The following is a 19,765-nucleotide window of genomic DNA, read 5'->3' on the forward strand; positions in this document are numbered from 1 at the left end:
AGGTCAGGGGTCTCAAACACAATCACAATCAATTGTTTAATTAGCTAGAGACACTTACCAACACCTACCCAGGCTCTGGGATATTTTAAAAGCAACTGTACCTTGAATCAAATGCACTTTGTGACCATCAACTGTAAAATAATTCTCGATATATATATATATATATATATATTTTTAAATATGTCACACTGAATAATTAATTCGATAAATCAAGTAATTGAAGACTCGGTTGAAGCAAAAACTAGCATACAAACGACCCTCTGGAAATTTAATTTGAGACCTCTGGTTCAGATAGAATAATTGAGTTCACATGAAAAAGTTAATTTGAATCTTATTGTTTTTTATTTTTCATTTGACATTAAAATCCTGAAACCTCTGAATAGCAAACCTAGCCGAACTGACTTGTCCCGCAGCGCAGCCCCGCCCCCCGGCCGCTCGGCTCCGCCCCCAGCACGTCGCGGCGTGCCGTGCGTGCGTGTGCGTGCCGTGCGTGCCGTGCGTGCCGTGCGTGCCCTGCGTCACTGTGGCTCCCTCTCCTGCGCCCCAGACACATCCAGAGACATGGCTCCGTGAGACAGCACATGGCGGCCAGCAGCCATGAACCAAAAAACAACTCACCAAAAAATTAATCAATGCATCCGTAACAACCCGATTTAATTCACACAGGATTATTTTTTTTTTCTCCCCAAACCAACAACGGCAACATTTAAACTGTTAACAATCCAAAGGGGATTTTTTTAATTATCAAATTCCCCGATTAATTATTTTTTTAAGCTTTTTTTTTCCTCTTTTTTTTTTAAAGCTTTTTCTAGTTTGATTTGATTTCTGTTTTTACAGGCAGCCGTCATGGGCGTGCAGGGTTTCCAGGAATACATCGAGAAGCACTGCCCGAGTGCCGTGGTGCCGGTGGAGCTCCAGAAGCTGGCCCGGGGGAGCCTGGTGGGGGGCGGCCGGCAGAGACCGCCCCAGAGTCCGCTCCGGTTGCTGGTGGACGCCGAGAACTGCCTCCACCGGCTCTATGGCGGCTTCTACACCGACTGGGTGAGCGGCGGCCAGTGGAACCACATGCTCGGCTACCTGGCCGCCCTGTCCAAGGCCTGCTTCAACGGCAACATTGAGCTGCTGGTGTGCTTCAATGGCGCCCTGGAGAAGGGCCGCCTTCACGAGTGGGTCAAGCGGCAGGTGAACGAGCGACAGACCGCGCAGCAGATCATCAGCCACGTCCAGAACAAGGGCACCCCGCCGCCCAAGGTCTGGTTCCTGCCCCCGGTGTGCATGGCCCACTGCATCCGCCTGGCGCTGCTCCGCTTCCACATCGGGGTAAGTCCCGACTTGCACGGGCACAGGAGCGTCCTAAGGGGGGCGATGGACACAGGGCGGATGCATGGACGGATCCCGTTATAAATAATGCATAAATCAATAACAAGGTCTGAAATGCAAGTGTCGGTGTTTAATGACATGATCAGCCCGTGATTTCCAATTCAGATGCACGATGCAAGTTGAGCCCCCATCCCTCTCTCTGCTGGTGCATTGCACGAACTTTTTGGGCACCGGAGAGGGGGTGGCCGAGGCTGTCAGTGGCGGTGCCGGAGGCCCAGGGGACGGTCAGTCGTGCTGCTGTCCAGCGGTGGCTGGTCGATATTGTGGAGCAGGGAGGTGCCTGGTGGCTCCGAGATGTTTTCGATCCAGGCTCTGCAGGAGACCCATCCATTTTGACACCTTTACACGTTGATTTGCTTTCGTAGGCTGTCTTGTATTACACAACCCCATCTGAGCCGATCTTCATGATTGGTTGCATTAAGTGCATTTTATGCTATATAGGACCCATCAAATGAATTACTAGCTAAACCTAGACTTTCTCATTTAAATCCGTTTCTCTTTTGGTTACTTGACGTGTTTATCTGGAAGAACTGCTTCTCTATAGTGACACATCATGACACAGATACCACAACAATTCTAATATGGCCAGTCAACAGAAAACACAGGAAAACCATTTGCTAGAATATACAGGAGACCAAAGGGCATCTTATTTAGTTTTTCTTGTCTTTGGCAGACAGACCTCCAAACATCAGATCTACTTCAAATCTGTTTGACTTGTACAGGGATATATTGCTTATAAAACACAAACTCAGGCATGCATAATTAGCAGGAGGGGATATTTTGTGTTTTTAATGTTACTCTCTGCAGTATTTTAACAATGTTCAAATGCTACCAGAGTTTAATTGACAGAAATTAAGTATTTTGATTCTCCCCAAGGCTCCATTTTCACTCAGTTGTAGAAATGAACAAAATAGACTGTGAAATCTGATTATACTGACTGCATTTTATTTATTATAAACCTTGCAGTTAAAATCCCTAAACCCCTCACTTGAGTTTCCATTACATAGAGGCCTGTATTTGTTATCTTTCTCCTTTTAGCAAATGGTTATTCTTTGATGTTTTGGCACATTCCTCTCTGTCCTGTGTAAACAGTTTATTATTAATGTAGCCTCATTTCCTCCTCAATATCTTAGTTGTTTTTTTGGTCTGCATGCCAGATATGATGCTGTCATGACTGCGATTAATTGATTAGGCAAGTTTTTAAGTGTAATAGAAAGAAGACTGCAGAATAATCTGGCAGGATACTGGAAGTCCCACCTTCTGCCAGCGGTAATAGGCTGCTTGTGGGATGCCTTGGGTATAGTTTTGTGGGAAGAGTGATCAGCTGATTGGCTGTCTGCTGTTATTACACGTCACTTCTGCAAACCATGGCAAGCAGGCCTGGAATTAGTTTGTAGGCCTTATTCAGGAATGGAGGCGCTGAGAAGGTATTTACATGTGATATCTACAGGTTTATCACCACTAAAGACTCCCGTATTTGAAAATATAAACCCCCGACTGTAAGAAGGTGAAACTACAGTTGCAAAGCCACCGTTTTGGGGCTCGTTTTCTCACAATCCATTCTTCTAATCATCTCTATAGAGAGATGGCAAACTTGCCTGGCTTTCAAGTTTAATGATCCTGGCAGATTTCAGTGATATTGAGGAACATTGTGCTTAAAGCAGAAAACATGATTATAGTAAAACAATGATCTTTCACTCATTGTTACAGCTTTAATAAGAACACTCCTAATTTTAATATAGTTAAAATAAGAAATGCAGGAAGCACTACACTTAGTGGCGTTCTGCTTGCACAATCCTTTTCAGATTGAAAATGATTTCCAATGTGCAAATTTGATCTATTTTCATATGAATAATGAGAACATACCGTGAATATGACTAAGCTGTATTACAGTGTGTCACACCTGTATGACTGTTACAGTTACTAATAACCTGTAAGAGAGGTTTATTTTACTGATTTTGGGGACTTATTTAGCTCGTGTGCTGCTTTACAAAAGTAAGCTGTCCTGTTGCCCGTATTAAGAAGCAGTTTGTTCAGCCGGAGTGGTGTTTTCATTCTCCTTATCTTGTCATGTTCAGTAATGGTTTAAAATGAGAAAAGGCCCAAAGCTCATGACATGCAGTTGGGCAATCGCTCTCGTCCGTCTCTGTCTTGGTGAGTTTTCATTCCTTCTCTCTCTCTCCCCCCCCGCTCCAGGTCGCCCAAAGCATCGAGGATCACCACCAAGAGGTGATCTCCTTATGCCGAGAGAACGGCTTCCACGGCCTGGTCGCCTACGACTCTGACTACGCGCTGTGCAACATCCCGTACTACTTCAGCGCCCACGCCCTGAAGCTGAGCCGCAACGGGAAGAGCCTCACTACAAGCCAGTACCTGATGCACGAGGTGGCCAAGCAGCTCGATCTCAACCCAAATCGCTTTGTAATCTTCGCTGCACTTTTAGGTAGGACAGTAGTTTTTCAAACCTGTGTATTTGATCTATGGTGTGGCCTGCTAGAATGGAGATGCTGTTTGTTTTGGTTTGTTGTATGTTGGTTACATGCGCGCGCGCACACACACACACACACACACACAGATAGAGATGGATATACATATCAGTTTATTTAATCCGATCCTCATTGTCACATTGGTTAACGCTTACTGTGGTGATAAAGCAGAAGAGGGTATATATTTACCACCATTCAAAGCAAAAACGAACACAAACGAAAGAGTGCCCATATATATAGAGCAATTGGTAATCCTAACACTACAGTACGATTTGAAAGTGTTTCACAGTTACAACACTGTCCAACCTGTTTAACCAGTTCACACTTCCATTATCGTTAGTATTCTGGACTGTACTTTTATTCAGTGGTTGGAGGACATCAGACAGTCATTCAGCATCTCAGTGCACATTTTTAGTTTCGCTCAAGAATGAGTGTTGCTGTATGGTACAAGTTAAAACAGTATACGTCTAGCTTTTGTTTTGGGAGAGGAGTTTTAGTTTTTAGTGTTTTGTTAGATACAGCAGGATTTTAATAGCACAACTCTCAACTGGATTAACAGGTTTTAAACCTGATCTTTGTGACCTTAATTCATTTAATAATCTGTTGCTGGATGGGGGGGGGGTGGGACTAGTTTAGCCTGCAGATTCAATTATAATTAGAAAATATATCTGGATATTATGTGGGATTTAGTGAATTTGCTCACTTTGTATTCATTTCGTATGATTGGATGAAATGGATTGTTATTCATGGCCGTCTCAATATTGCCAGTTGTTTATCTTGAGCTTGGTTCCTATTTGATGACTTTGAAAACAATTAACATGGTCCTACACCGGATCGTTTGGAGAATTTCCAAGGCGGTCTAAATCTCGGTGTATTTAAATGATCAATCTAGTTTCTATAGAGGTAGGCTTCTCAAGGAGCTTATTTAATATTTATCTGCCACTGAATAATGGAAGCTGTTTCTCTTCCTAAATATTCATTTTGGTGTATTATTTAAAGCGTTCGAACGCTGAAAGATACGGGAAGTGGGATGCATCAGATTTAGGAATTAAAAAATCATGGGAGTCTAAATGCTTTTATTGTGAGGAAAATACCTCCGCTGGTCAACACTGCATTCCCTGTCTGAACTGTGGCCTTCACACTGCCGGATGGTTTTCTGTTTTCCTGCGGTAATATCATTGCGAAAGGCAAGTCTTAAAGCAGCGGCAACGCAAGTGTAGAGCACTGCAGCGACATGGTGGTTCAAACTTGTATGCAGATAATCAAAGGTTGATGGTTTTGTCAGATACTGTGTTATTGGTGGTATTTTGTTGGCTGTTAATAACCTTTGACACAAAATGCACCCACCCACCCACACACACACACACACACACACACACACACACACACACACGTTTATCTTGAAATTCTGTGAAAGCCGAATGTCTTGTCTTCAGCTGACAGTGTAACAGGGAAAATCCAGTTTGGTCTCTCCTGACATTTGTGTCGTTGATAATGTGAATTTTGAAACTGCGTACTGTAAGGAATGTGACTTCTTGAGAAACGAGCCCTTCTCTAAAAGGGGAAGGTGTAAGGGGAGGTATTCTTGTGTAAGGACTAGCAGTTGTATGGAGTCTCTCATGCACTGGAATCCTGTTTTAGCTTATAGCTTAGTGTCCAAGGATTTACGGACAGGAATAGAGCTCCCATGATGGTTGAAGAAAGTTTTGATCTCTGCAGTATTTTTTCATTTAGCGGAGTGTCTTAATAAGGTCAAGAGCTCTCCTCTGCTTTTAGACTTGAGGAAGGGATATTGATGGTGGTTTGATTTGAGGAATAGTAGTGAAGGAAGATCTTATAAGCAGGGGTTTGATGAATATTTCATAATTTCCTTTTTTTTGGTGGTTGGACTTCCACTTCTCTCAACTGTTTTTCTTTAATTTAAAGATTTGTACTATTTAGGAATTATTTAAAGTGTTTTTGTTTTTTGGACTGCCATTAATGTAGTTTGTGGCCCAGAGCATGATGGGATAGATGCAGTTTGGCAGCACAAACTGTACTACAGTGCTTTAATGTGGCGAGGCAGTGCAAATGCTACATATGTTTTTCTGTAGCGATATTTAAAAATGTTTTATGTGGGGGAAGTGTGCTTGCAGGTTAATGCAATCACAAGTTCAGATGGTTGGTTAGTGGCTTGAATGGATATAGATTTTTTCTTTTCTTCTGTACTGGTTACCCAGCTGTAAAAGACTGTTTGGCTTCTAACTCGGACTCACCCATATGTGGTAACATTCACAGAAACACACCGTGCTTTTAAGTAAACCACCTTTGCAACACGGGTCATTCCACTGCGCACTGATATTGTGCAGACGTTGAGAGCGCAGTAAAACGATCAACTCCTGCAAATGTTTTGATTTTAAATGTTTACCTGATTTTATCGTAAGCCATCTTGCTTCACGAATGTATAGGTAATCACATTCTGCCTGACGAAGATCTGGCTGCCTTCCACTGGAGTTTACTTGGTCCCGAGCATCCTTTAGCATCATTAAAGGTAACTTAATTTTACAGAATCCTAACGAACCTGATGACATTGTAGCTGCGACATATTTAAATACATTTTACTGATGTCTATCATTAGGGCGAGAAAATGTATGTAGACAGAGAGATGATCTAATGTTGTCGTGAATTGAAGACGGTCCAAATGAAGTATCACTCGGCATATGGCTGGTTCACCGTGTTAATCGAAGATGAATCTCCTTTTATTTACAGATGCCATTTTTACCCCCCGATCTAGTTGCCAACTAAAGCCTAACCAGTTATTCTTAAGATTAAAGTACTAATTTACAGCTTCCTTACCACATATTTGTGTCACTGCCAGGAGAGCGTGTTCAGAAGACTGTACTGCAATAGGTTGTCAGTTTCCCGTTTAGCGCCGTATAACACGTTGATTGTGTATCTGACATGCATTTGAAATAGATTAACAGGTCAAAACTGGTATGAAGGAAAGGTGCATCAATTTCTAATAGGTGTGAAGAATTTAAACAATTTTAACTTAGTTTTCGGATGATTATTGTATTGCGTTTGCTTGGCCGGCGCTGTATACGTTATTTTTGTGAAGCATAAACAAGGCCTCTGCTTTTCTGATTTTACTCGGCCGATTTCCTGCTTGCGGTGGAAATTGTTACCCTGACAACCTGAAATAAAATTAGACTTGACAAGTCATGTATCTATACAATGCAAAATCACTTATGATGCACTCTTTCCTCTCGGCTCCTGTAGCTAGGAAACATAATACGATGATGAGAAAAAGAAAAAAAAAAAAAAGGTACTAAATAGCAGACATGACTTCACCTAGAAACACCTTGAAGTCGCTGTTTGCACAGCGTCGATATTGCCAGGCAGATGGTGGTGTTTGTTGAAGAGCCGTGCTGTTTAGTGAGTCTGCACTTTTTGCCTGGAACTGTAAAAGCTGTATTTAGTGCTGTAGCTATTAATTACAGATGTTTGTTTTGCGAAACTGAACAAATGACAGCCCTGGCATCAGTTCGGTGTCCTACGGTTTCCCCCAAAGTGATGGAAAAATAAGTTTTATGTATATATTAGATGGTACGCTGTGTAATTGGAATTCCTCTTGCATACCCTTTGGTTTCAGGGTAAATGTGCCCCTCCACTAAATGTGTATTTGAACTGTTCATCATATTGGGTTATTGTTTATCAGTATGTGTACCAAAAAACAAACCTGTTTCTATATCTCATAATAGGTCCGTGCCCACCAGCTTGTTCTGCCTCCATGTGACGTGGTAATCAAGGCCGTAGCCGACTATGTACGCAACATTCAAGACGTCAATGATTTGGAAGCCATTGCTAAAGACATCTTCAAGCATTCACAGGTACGGCACTCTGACGTTGCATGAAGCTGTTTGAGAATTGTGGTAGCTGTTGGTCATATTTGTTGTATGTTAATTATCTTTATAATATATGAACTTGTTTTTTCAAATTTCAAAACTGTCTGGAAAAAAAGTCCATCCCTAATTTGCTTTTTCCAAGCAACTACATCTCCCAGCTGTTCTTCATTTGCACTTCATTATGCATCCATTGTTATATACCGACTGTGGTATAGACAAAATAATGACTTAATCAGCTTGGGGACTTTGTAAAGAATATTACATTAGAATAAAACATCAACATTAAACGCATGAGACGTTCGTGATTAATCTAATACAGGCAGCTGTTGATGGAAACGGTAGAAGGCCGAAATGTTTCGGTTTTCTGGATTGTGGCGCCATTCCCAAAACATGGGAATTTCAGTCATGTAATCTTGAATCTCATGAGCTAAACTTAGACGGCCTTTATCAGGAACAAATTATTTCGGCATGTTTTTCTCTTCAATTGATGTCTCTTTGTCAGTGATGATACCTAGACTGTAAACATGAAAGACCATGTATTGATTAACTTTTATTAAGTGTTGATTCCTTATTCTGGCAAGTTATTCCTTGCTTTCTTGGTGTGTAAAGCTGTGGTTTCTTGTTTGTTTTTCCTGTTAATTTTAATGCCGACATCTTCTATTCCAGTCTAGAACCGATGACAAAGTTGTCCGATTTAAGAAGGCGATTGAGTACTACTCTACAGCCAGCAAACCCCTACACTTCTCTCCTTATTTAGGTAAGTCACGTCTCTTTTGTCAGGTTGAATTGCCAACTAAGTGAGAACTACCGTTTCATAGTGTATACATTCAGTATTCAAGGATCGTAACGGGTGTAAAGTTGACATGTATTCAGCTAATTGCAATGTCCAATTTGCTGACACGTATAGTATTTGTGTGCCGTGGTTTAAATTGATTCTAGTTTAATGATATAGATTGTGTACAGACGATACGAAATATTTGCATCTTCTTCACTTTAGTAATGGTCTTGTATTTTCCTGCCCTGCTCTTTAATGGGGCCGACTACAATCAGTCTTCATAGCAGCTCAGTTTCCATGGATTCAGAGAGAGCTCGAATGCCCAGTGTGTTTCGTGTAACAGTTGGATATATATGCAAAACCACAAAGGGTAGCTGGTTGTAGTTAGAGATTTTCTTTCTTTTATTTTACCTTGTTTTGTTTTTTTTCTAACTAAAGGAATGTTTTTGCATGTTCTCCTGTTTCCCAGTGAGCTTTATAAAGTAGATTTGTGGTAAGCAGAACCACCCCCCCCCCACACACACACACACACACACACACACACACACAGTAATGTGTGAAATTTCCAAAGTTGCCTCGGACTTTCTTTGCGCGTTGGAATGGCCGCTATGTGCTGTGCATACAAATCGCCTCCTTTAGAAAAGTCTCTCAGCCCAACGATCCGCAGTTTGAAGTTTAGAGAAGCTGCTCACTGCAGGAATGACATCAACGGTAAAATGCATTTTCAAAAGAGCTGCTTGTTAAGAGGAGGAGGGTGGGCTGATGAAACTTGAAGTACCTTTTGATAAGATAATGGGGAATCACTTGCCTAACAAACCCTCATCCCTTTCACAAGACGCAAGCTTTTGATTAATTCATATTGGGCAAGATAAAGTTGATCATTTCCATTTTATAGTTTTCATTACACTTTTTTATTATTCGTAAACTGAGCATGCAATAGTGCAAGAGCAACCCTACACTAATGTTTTAATTCTGCATTTACTTTCCTTATGCTTGTAAAAGATTTTTCTTAGTGCCACTGAAGCGCTGCCTGTTGAAATGGATTTAAAAGCTCGAGAATATAGCCTAGTCTTAGTGTAACTGTTGCCAGCATCTGCTCTGTATCATCTGACAAATTAATCCTCAACTGCACCCTCTTTGACAGTCGTGACTTGTAACTGACAATCGTGATACATTTTCTGGTTGCTTCATTTACTTGCATGTAAAAAGCAAGCTGTTAATTATGAAAACGTTTTATTTTTGTGTGCAGTCAGACCAAATCAGTTCGGAGTGCCTGCTGCTGTGCCACAATACGTCCCTCCGCAGATGCTTAACATTCCTCCGGCTCCTCTTCCGGCAAAATCTGGGGTAAATCTGAACGTTACCTTGCCAGGAATAAGGAAACTGTTGTTTCTTATACTCGACATGGCTGGCGGCCACAGTAATGTTTAGTTTTCTCGAGTTACTCTGGAGCTAGGTTTCTTGGGGGGCCGCAGAGATTAGTCGTGTAAAGGCTTGCCTTGTAAAAGCATGACCATTTGTCAGAGATCAATTGTCAGGAATACCTTTCTCTGCAAAAGGAGAGGAAAGTCAAATTTCTGTTGGAAAAGGTTTATGTATAGTAGATTGCAGCAGATTTGCAGTGATATTTTCTGTTGTTTTCCTCTCCACCAGATTGACTTCTGATCTGACGTTCATTGTCTTGATTTTTACTTTATTAGTCCAAAAATATGAAATTAGAATTGCACTCTTAAGTCATCAGCAAAAAGAGCTTGTTACATTTCAACTCCTCAACAGCCAATCGGTGAAGTAGATTGATTTGTTTTACTAGAACCCATACTTTTAAAGGACATTAAAGATTAATATACAGCAAACCTGCATTTTATGTCTCTCTAGTCTGAGATCTGCAGGTCCGCAGGCCTCGAAAGCCTGGTGCTCAGTCCTCCATTGTCTTCGGTCTTGCAGGTCCAGCAGCTGCCGGGCCAGAACGCCTACCCCCCCTCGCTGGCGGAGCCTGCTCTGGGCCTGGAAACGTCTCTGGGGAAAGGGCCGCCAGAACAGAACAGCTTCGGTAACATTCCTCACGAAGGGAAACACACGCCCCTGTACGAGAGGTCCTCTCCCATCAACCCCGCACAGGGTCCCAGCCCCAACCACGTGGAACCTGCCTACTTCAACACCTCGTCCACCTCCTCTTCCTCGGAAAACGACGAGAACAGCGGCGCCACTGCCAAGTGAGTGGATCAATCCTGTTTTTTAATATGACTGTAACGAGATTGTTCAGAGCGCTGGTGACGGGCCGTCTCCCACCCTGTCTCGATCGATTAAGGGAGGTCCAATTTGTTTATCATCTCGGGAAAAGATTTGCAGTTGAGGATGTCGCTGGAAGCAAATAAGAGCTTCCTCATTGAGACAGTCTTAATTAACAGCCCTATTGCAGGTGCTGCAGGTCTGCTAATTGAATCCGTCCTAGACTTTTTAAATGTCAGTTTTCATAACCAGCCCAAACTCGACATGCAATACTGTCCACTAGGCGATACGTTCTTCCTCTCAAGAAAACGCACCCGGGGTCCTTTGAGATGTGTGTGCCTGCCCTGTTTCAACTCCGCACAAGATCCTTCTGAGCCACAATGTCTTTGTTGTGCTGCTCTCACAATGAATGCGCTGTCCCTCGCTCCGTAAACACTGGCAGCATTTATAGACTGCTGTGAGTTTTGTAAACGTGGAAATGTGTAAGAATCTCATTGTTCGCTTTGTGTGGCGATTATACAGATGCAGAATATTCTGTATTCATTGGAATGAGCTTTTTTTGTGTGTGGTATAAAGGTGGGATTTATTTTTGTCTCCCCCACCAAGAGAAGTGTATTGACTTGGAAATGTGCTTCATGTTTTCAGCCACATAAGTGACCATAAAGGAGGATGGGAAAAACAAGGAAATCAGTCAGAAATCATACCAGCCGGGGACCCAGGAGACCAAACAAAGGTAATGTTAAAAAATAAAATAAGCCGTACGTTTTATCTGCTGTGGTTTAAAATGACAAATGTAATATTAAAGGTCTTTATGTTCGCATTTTAGGCCGAAGAATCCTCCATGGTCTCTCCTGGTGGTCAGGGGGCTGAGGCCCGAGGGAACCACAGTGGCAATCACGGCGGCAATTCCCACATCCCGTCTCTCCTGTCGATGCCAACCAGGAACCACATGGACATCACCACCCCCCCCCTGCCAGTGGTCGCCCCGGAGGTCCTGCGCGTGGCGGAGCACCGACACAAGAAGGGCCTCATGTACCCCTACATCTACCACGTCCTCACCAAGGTTAGGAAGATGAATGGGACGTTACAATGCATCCTGGGAAAGCAGCGTTTATATTGTTGTGAATGGAGTTGTATACTGTCACTTATGTTGACGTGGGTTAAAAAATAACTAGGCACTGCTAGGCTTGAAGGGAGGACACAGTGGAAATGAATCCAACTTTTATTTGTTTTACTGCCGGTCCAATTGCAGGGTGAGATCAAGATCCCAGTCACCATCGAGGATGAAGCGAATAAAGACCTGCCTTCTGCTGTTCAGCTGTACCGGCCGGTGCGACAGTATGTGTACGGAGTCCTCTTCAGCCTGGCCGAGGCCAAGAAAAAAGCCGAGAGACTTGCCCTGCGGAGAAACCGGCTTCCAGAATGTAAGTGTGGCTTGCGGTGACAGGACAGTGGAGTAGTGCAGACCTGAAGCAGTGCATGATGAGATGTGGGACTCAAATATGCAATCAACTCCCCTCCAGTCGTGCCTCTGTCTTAGCCTTGCGTTGGTGCCCAGTGACTGAGCCTCTAAGGACTCCAAGGACGAGTTCAAAACGTTTTGTGATAGAAGACTAAAACCCCTGTTAGTTGGTCTCAATTCGCTGAAGGATTTGGCAGCTTTGTATGGGTCGCAGCCATTGTTTTGTAAATCTTGTTGTTGTTGACTTCAGATCCCACCGTGATTGTGAAAGAATGGGCCGCTTACAAGGGCAAGTCTCCCCACACCCCGGAGCTGGTGGAGGCACTGCCGTTCAGGGAGTGGACCTGCCCCAACCTGAAGAAGCTGTGGTTGGGGAAAGCCGTGGAAGACAAGAACCGCAGGATGAGGGCTTTCCTGGCCTGCATGCGATCCGATACTCCTGCCATGTTGAACCCGGCCAACGTCCCCACTCCTCTCATGGTGCTGTGCTGTGTGCTGCGGTAAGGGCTGGATATCTGACCAGCTGAAACCAGTTAAGATAAGACATGGGAGAGAAGGAAAAAACATATATATGCACACCTCTATCCCGCTATAATGCGAATTTGGATGCATCACGGTAAAGCAAAACATGTTTTTAGTCATAAACACAAAGCCCAGCCAGGATAACGAGGTTTCGCCTTTAATGCGGTGAAATATTGTGACTCCCGAGGACCCCATTATATCGGAGTTGAGGTGCATCATTCCCATCAGCCTATATCCCTCTCCTGCTGGATGAAAGCCTCCCCAAGATGTCCCCTCGCTTCGATCTACAGCTTCTCTTATCCAGGTCACGCCTGCAGAGTACTTGGTCAGATTCACATTTCAAGGTGGTGTGGCTAAAACGGGAAACTTAAAACAATCATTTTGGTCGGACTACACACGATATTAATTAATTCATGGACTTCTTTTTAAATGAAAGGAAAGCCGATCTTGTGATACCGCCCTGTGCTTTGTTCTAGGTTTATGTTACAGTGGCCTGGAGTACGAATTCTGCGTCGCAATGAACTCGACGCTTTCTTAGCCCAAGCACTTTCTCCGAAACTATATGAACCTGACCAGCTGCAGGAACTTAAGGTAATCTAAACCATTGTCAAGATCGTGTTTTGGTTACATATTAAATGGTTTCTCCCTGTTTGTTATTACGAGGGTGAGATGTTTCCTACAGCAGAAGAATGACCTAAGAACACGGAAGACAAAAGTGCTTTAATTCCAGTTCTCGTTAATCACGTTAATCTCCATAAGAAAGTATGATGCCTCTTTTTGTTATGTAATTTCACAGGCTATATTAAAAGAAGGCCTCTTTTGTTTCGGGAGGACGTTCATCGCTCACACCAGCTCTGTTTCCTCTCCTAGATCGACAGCCTCGATCCCCGAGGTGTCCAGCTGGCCGCTCTATTCATGAGCGGTGTAGATATGGCTCTGTTTGCCAACGATGTCTGTGGGCAGCCGATCCCGTGGGAACACTGCTGCCCCTGGATGTACTTTGATGGCAAACTCCTCCAGAGTAAACTCATCAGAGCCAACAGGGACAAAGCCCCGTTAATCGACCTCTGTGATGGTCAGGTGAGTTTGATTCCCCGCCTGGTCTTCTCGGAGACGTCTGTATGCAGTTCCGATTGGCCGTGTCGTCCGTAATCAAGCGGGGAACGGCTTCGTAAATGAAGGTACCCCTTTAAGATGGCGGATCTGTAGTTTGTGTCGTGGGAGTGTTAAACCTGAAAAATCTGTACTGACCAAATTAGAACATTTAATTAGTTTTTTAAACAATGCAAGGCGTTAGATGAGCATTTTTAATGACATACTTGTAACAGACAATTGTAAGTATTTTTTTAGCAGGCGGTAATGCGTGCCTCACCTATAATTGTGAAAGCCTCGAATACCAGGAACTACGGCCTTCACTCAAAGACATGTCTCGTTTATCCGGGAAAGGATGCCATGCGAGTTCAGCCGCAGTCAGACGGGAGGGATTGAATTAACTCTCCTCAAAATGCAGCACAGAGGGAAATTAAGGGCACAGAACAAAACGCAGAGATTGAATTAGGGCTCCTTGTGAGATTTAGTTTCTGGTTTGTGTGCGGCGCGTTTCCTGTGAAGCGTCTGTGTTGCGGTATCTCTCGGTTCGGACGCAGCGGTTCATTTAGAGTTCGTCCGGAGGCCTAGGAGATGGGATGGCCGTCTGTAAAATCTGATCGGGTCTTGCATTAAGGGAATAAAACAATCCCTAATCTTGTACTTTTGGTTATCCGGCTTCTCTCCTGGTTTAAGATGAGTTTACACAGCTCTTGATTTACTGTAGCCTTCCTTTGACACCGTCAGCCCCACACTGCCAGTCCCACTCACTCTCCTCTCCCTTTCCTCCGCAGGCCGAACAGGTTGCTAAAGTCGAGAAGATGCGTCAGAGTATTTTGGAGGGTCTGAACCTCTCTCGCCCGGCCCATCCTCTCCCGTTCCCACCTCACGGCATGCCCTTCTACCCCACCAACATCTACCCCCCACCGCCAATGCCACCACCTCAGGGCCGAGGACGGGGACTGCCTGGTAAGGGGCTTTGAGACGCACATTGTGAATGGTCACCTTGTCCCGGTATTAAAAGCTGCCTAAACATTTTTTTTTTTTCTTTTCTTTTACCTTTTTACCCGTTCGTTCAGACTTGAATCGTTGTTGTGCTGCTCGGTTCTCAGGTCTCCAGGCAATTCCTTCCCAAGGTGGCAAACTAGAAATCGCTGGCACTGTTGTGGGCCAGTGGGCGGGCAGCAGACGTGGCCGTGGCCGGGGGGGCTTCCCTCTACAGGTGGTCTCGGTCGGTGGACCTGCTAGAGGGTAAGGACCTCAGATACCATCACCGTGAGGGAATCTGCCTGAAAGTGATTTTGCAAAATACTGGAAACCTGCAACTGTGTTTGAGACCCACACTTAGACAGTTAAAAGAATTTCCTCGGTTTGCAGTTTGGGTTTGCTCTGGGTATCTACTTTTTCCAGGGTGGTCGGTGGGATTACTTTTTATATTTGTTTGAACGTACTTGAGAGAGAAAATAAACCCTTGAGCTTTGTAACCGTTCACCTGATTTCAATGTAGCTGTTCGTGATGTGTTTAAACAAAGGTAAACATTGAAACTTCAATTCAGGTCCATTTGCGTTTCTGTCGAGTGCTTTGAGAGCTTCTTCACAAATGTACAGAGCGTGACTCATGCTAGTGATTTGGGCACGCACATGCATGGTACACAGCTTTAAAGTGATCTGTGTTCAACAGGCGTCCCAGGGGGGTCATTTCAACTCCTGTTATAAGGACCTTCGGTAGAGGAGCCAAATACCACGCTAGAGGTTCCAAGAATCAGGGATCATACCAGGTAAGACATTATTGTGCTGTTTGACTAAAATGGTTTTGAATGAAGATTTAAATGTACTAAATGACTAAAATAAAATAAAAAGCGGGCAGCTATACAGGTGCTAAACGAATTGTGACACTGACATGTTGTCAGTCTTTTCACAGTGTCTTTGCTAGGAGCTGTGCCGAGTCCTGCTGTTCAGAGGGATTTTCCTTTTATTTCTCTGTTTTGGCACATTTCAGCTGAATGCGGTTCACACGCTAAATCACAGTTCGGGTGTTTTTTTGTGTATCTTTTTTTTTATATCCAGTGTGTAGGTACGCATTGTAAATGTAAAGGCAGCTTAACAGGTGTGTAAGATTTTCACTTTAGGAGTTTAAAAGCAAAATTAAAGTGCTCCCCCTCATTCTAGTTCATTAGAACAACCCGTCCATTTCTGTTGGGATTTAAAAGATGATCGAGGTGACAATTAGGGGTGAGGCCGAAGATTCGAACATTTGGTTTGATTCAAGGAAAACCTGTAGTCTGTGTTAAGTGGTTTGAAAACATGGGGAAGTAAATAATTTAGTGAAGTGGATTGTATCAATTATCTAGTTAGTCTGATGCATTTTGTTATTTTGCGGTCATGACTGGAAAACACAAGGACACTAATGTTAAGGCATTTGTGTCGCAGCTCGCGTTGCTGAACACGAATGAATGAAAATTTAAGTTATGAATCGAATAATATTTCTTTAGAAAGAAACATTTTGGTCGGTCAGGTTACAGCTGCAATGGTAAAATGTACCGTAATTTTCAGGAGACGCCTATATTGTATAAGCGAGTGTTACTTAAAAATAAACAGAACAGCAGGACTCGGCACATCCTTTGTCCTTGCAGTCATGAAATAACTATTTTAAATCTGGCAGCGTGCGTGAAATACCGGTCTGGGAAATGGACCTACTGTGCAAAAACCACCTTACGTAACAGTGTCTCTAATCTGAACTGGTTTGACAATGTGCGCGGTTTGCTAAGTTAATGGTATTAAGTTGCTATGGTTCTCTCTAGTAACCGTGAGCGAACGACCGACCTCCTGCACTTGTGATGTTGGCTTAGGAGAGCTCGCCAGCAGGACACTAGACACAGTGTGTGGCAACGTTTTGATTTGCAGGAAGGAGATTTAGAACATAAGAACATGAGAGAGTTCACAAGTGAGAGGAGGCATCGTGCTCGTTTGGTGTCCATTAGTAACTAAGTGATCAAGGATCCTATCCAGTCTGTTTTTGAATGTTCCCAAATTGTCTCTTCAGCCACATCGCTGGGGAGTTTGTTCAGATTGTGACGCCTCTCTGTGTGAAGAAGTGTCTCCTGTTTTCTGTCTTGAATGCCTTGAAGCCCAATTTCCATTTGTGTCCCCGGGTGCGTGTGTCCCTGCTGATCTGGAAAAGCTCCTCTGGTTTGATGCGGTCGATGCCTTTCATGATTTTGAAGACTTGGATCAAGTCCCCACGTAGTCTCCTCTGTTCCAGGGTGAAAAGGTTCAGTTCCTCAGTCTCTCAGTAGGACATTCCCTTCAGACCTGGAATAAGTCAAAGGACTTGCAAAGCCTTGCAATGCAGAATTAGTGTTTCCTTCAGCGGTGGGTTACTACAGCGCTCTTCCTGTTTAGATGGCTGACGCATTTAAGAGCTAAGAGTCTCACTGCGATGGCGCCACCTGTCAGTGTCCTGTTTAACCTCAAAGTGCAGCCAGCGGGAGATGGCAGGTAAAGACGTCGGGGGTCGGCAGAGATTCCCAGCACGGTGTCTCGTGGGGCGGCGGTGCGCAATCACTCGTACTCCCCTGACTTTTCCGCTCTCCCTTTCTTTCCCAGCAGAGCAGGCCTGCATACGCTTCTTTGGCGAACGACGTGGGCAAGAATAAGCTGAAGCCCGAGGAACCAAAAACTCCTCTGCAGTCCTCGGACGGGTCCCTGGCCGAGAACGGAGTCGAAGGCAAAGTGGCGACCCAGCTGAACGGGAACCGAGAGGACGGCCGGGCTCCCAACCAACCTGAAAGTGCCTTGAGTAATGACTCTAAAATGTGCAATACGAATCCTCATTTAAATGCACTAAACGCAGACAGCGATTGCCACAGGGGCGAAGCTCTGGGTGCCTCTGTCTTAAAAAAAGAAGAGTAAACCTATTTTTATAGAGAGGGTGAAGGATGGTGGAAGGTCTAGGGTTAGGAATACCTGGGAAGAAGGAAAGCCTACAGTTGAAGTACATTTTTTCCTCTCCGTAAGAGAAAATGAGGACTTTAGAAATTCGGATCCCTCTTTGATGTCAGCAAGTTTAAACAAGAATAATGTCTATCTTTCTATCTATAATTTTGGTTTAAAAAAATATAAGAAAAAGACTACAAACCAGTTACAGATTCAGTGCTACCAATAATGGAGTAGGGACAGTTCACTCCCACGTTTTAAACAATCTCGACAAGTTTCAAACTGGTTAACGTGAAAGTCGCTTTCTTTTCTTGAGATACTGAAGCCAAACAATGCTTTCATTTGGCAGTCTTTAAGTACTTATAGGTTGAGATACTATTTCAGTACCTGGCACCATATATTTGCCATTGTAATTGATTTTGTGTTGTGTCACAGTAAATGCTTTTTTTTTTTGAGACTTTAAACTCACAGAAACGAAATGAAAAAGACACAGAACCACACTTCTCATGCGAGCCATCACTGTTTGTGGTTTTATTGTGTTGAAAATGTGCAGATTTTCTTCAAAATTAAGTAACTGTAGAATAAATACTGCAGCTTAAGTTCTGATGATCTAAATATACGTCATACTTTTAGCTATATAAGTAACATGTCAAGAAACAAAAGTTTAAATCACCGATGATGCAGATGACCTTTTCAAAGAATAAACACAATGAGTTCAATGCATTTTGTGTCAGAATTTGCCATGCATCCGTGATCAATGATCAATGTGGTTTCTTGAATCAGATGTAGAACATTAGTACTGTTTCAGCTAAACTTTCTGCATGGTTCATAATTTTAAAAGGTGTGTAGTTATTATGCATGTTGTCCTTTTTCTTCCATCCTTACAAGTACTGTGCCCATTTGCAAAATTTTAAACAGGCTAATAATCAATAATAGTCCTTTTAAAAGGTGTTAACTGTTTAGTCAGTAACTGATTTGCTCTAACCTTAAAATTTTTTGTGATTATTGACCTCTGTTGCATTTAATCAAAAAAAAAACTTACAAAAAAAAATATCTAGCCACTTTAAATATTGTTAACCCTGGTGTACTCATTACTGTATACATTATTGTTCTCTGTTGCTGTTTTATGCATTCATATTAGCAAAAACGTCTCTCTGGAAAAAAAAAAAAAGCTTTGATCTTAAATTACCCCCTTTTTGTAGCTGGAAATAAGTCAGCAAGACGCTTGACCTTCCCATCAAGAGTTTAGCATAAGCAAGTAAACCTGTAATAATTTTGATGTTTACGTTAGTGTTTTCAAACTTATTGTACTTCCGGATCAGAATCATTACTTAATCTTTTTTTCTCTCTCTCTCTCTCTCTCCATCTAATTCTGATGCTTTTCATCACACATTAGTGATCAGAAATACGGTGTAATCCCCCGTCCCCCGCCCGCAAGAGCTACATAGGTTACCTTGATGTAAGTTGAAAGGAGTTCTACTCATGGATTGTAAAAGAATGAACTGCTGTTGGGTTTGACTGAATGTTGATGGATTGTGGTGTGGTGTATTTGAAGGCAAATGAATGCAACTTACAATGCTTAATAAAAGTCTTTATTCTTTTAGTATAAACTGGGTTCTCGTACGCGTTTAATTCGAGTGCCTGTGTTCACTGGGTGTGTTGCCGCTCTTCACGTTTGCTGTTGGAGTGCAGCGTCATCAGCCAACACTGGTATAGAGGGTGTTTTATTCCTCTATAGAGGAAGGGTCTACACATTTCAACCACTTCTGCTAAATACTTAGAATAGCCTTTGGAATTATTTAAGGACTTTGAGACGGAGGGAGGGAGGGGGATTGGGAGAGAGACGGAGGGAGGGAGGGGGATCTGGCGAGAGACGGAGGGAGGGAGGGGGATCGGGAGAGAGATGGACAGACGGAGGGAGGGAGGGAGGGAGGGGGATCGGGAGAGAGACGGACAGACGGAGGGAGGGGGATTGGGAGAGAGACGGACAGACGGAGGGAGGGAG

General features: G+C 43.4%; 1 protein-coding gene across 4 annotated transcripts; it reads left to right on the forward strand.

Annotated features, from left to right (window-relative positions):
* Positions 1-539: 539 nt before the first annotated feature.
* On the forward strand, positions 540-19,370 carry LOC136732519 (constitutive coactivator of PPAR-gamma-like protein 1). 4 transcript variants are annotated; one of them, XM_066697767.1, is made up of 17 exons: positions 540-1,320; positions 3,577-3,823; positions 6,314-6,396; positions 7,607-7,735; positions 8,417-8,507; positions 9,775-9,872; positions 10,470-10,738; positions 11,400-11,487; positions 11,581-11,817; positions 12,007-12,178; positions 12,467-12,716; positions 13,215-13,329; positions 13,609-13,818; positions 14,619-14,793; positions 14,904-15,075; positions 15,506-15,602; positions 17,431-19,370. In XM_066697767.1, the coding sequence occupies exons 1-17, from the start codon at positions 847-849 to the stop codon at positions 17,734-17,736; spliced, it is 3,213 nt and encodes a 1,070-aa protein (XP_066553864.1). In that variant the 5' UTR covers positions 540-846; the 3' UTR covers positions 17,737-19,370. The 4 variants fall into 4 exon arrangements, with proteins under 4 accessions (XP_066553864.1, XP_066553865.1, XP_066553866.1 ...); XM_066697768.1 differs by having other exon boundaries at positions 17,434-19,370; XM_066697769.1 differs by having other exon boundaries at positions 14,937-15,075.
* Positions 19,371-19,765: the final 395 nt, after the last annotated feature.

Source organism: Amia ocellicauda, chromosome 3 (genome assembly GCF_036373705.1).
Source record: "Amia ocellicauda isolate fAmiCal2 chromosome 3, fAmiCal2.hap1, whole genome shotgun sequence".
Lineage (NCBI taxonomy): Eukaryota > Metazoa > Chordata > Actinopteri > Amiiformes > Amiidae > Amia > Amia ocellicauda.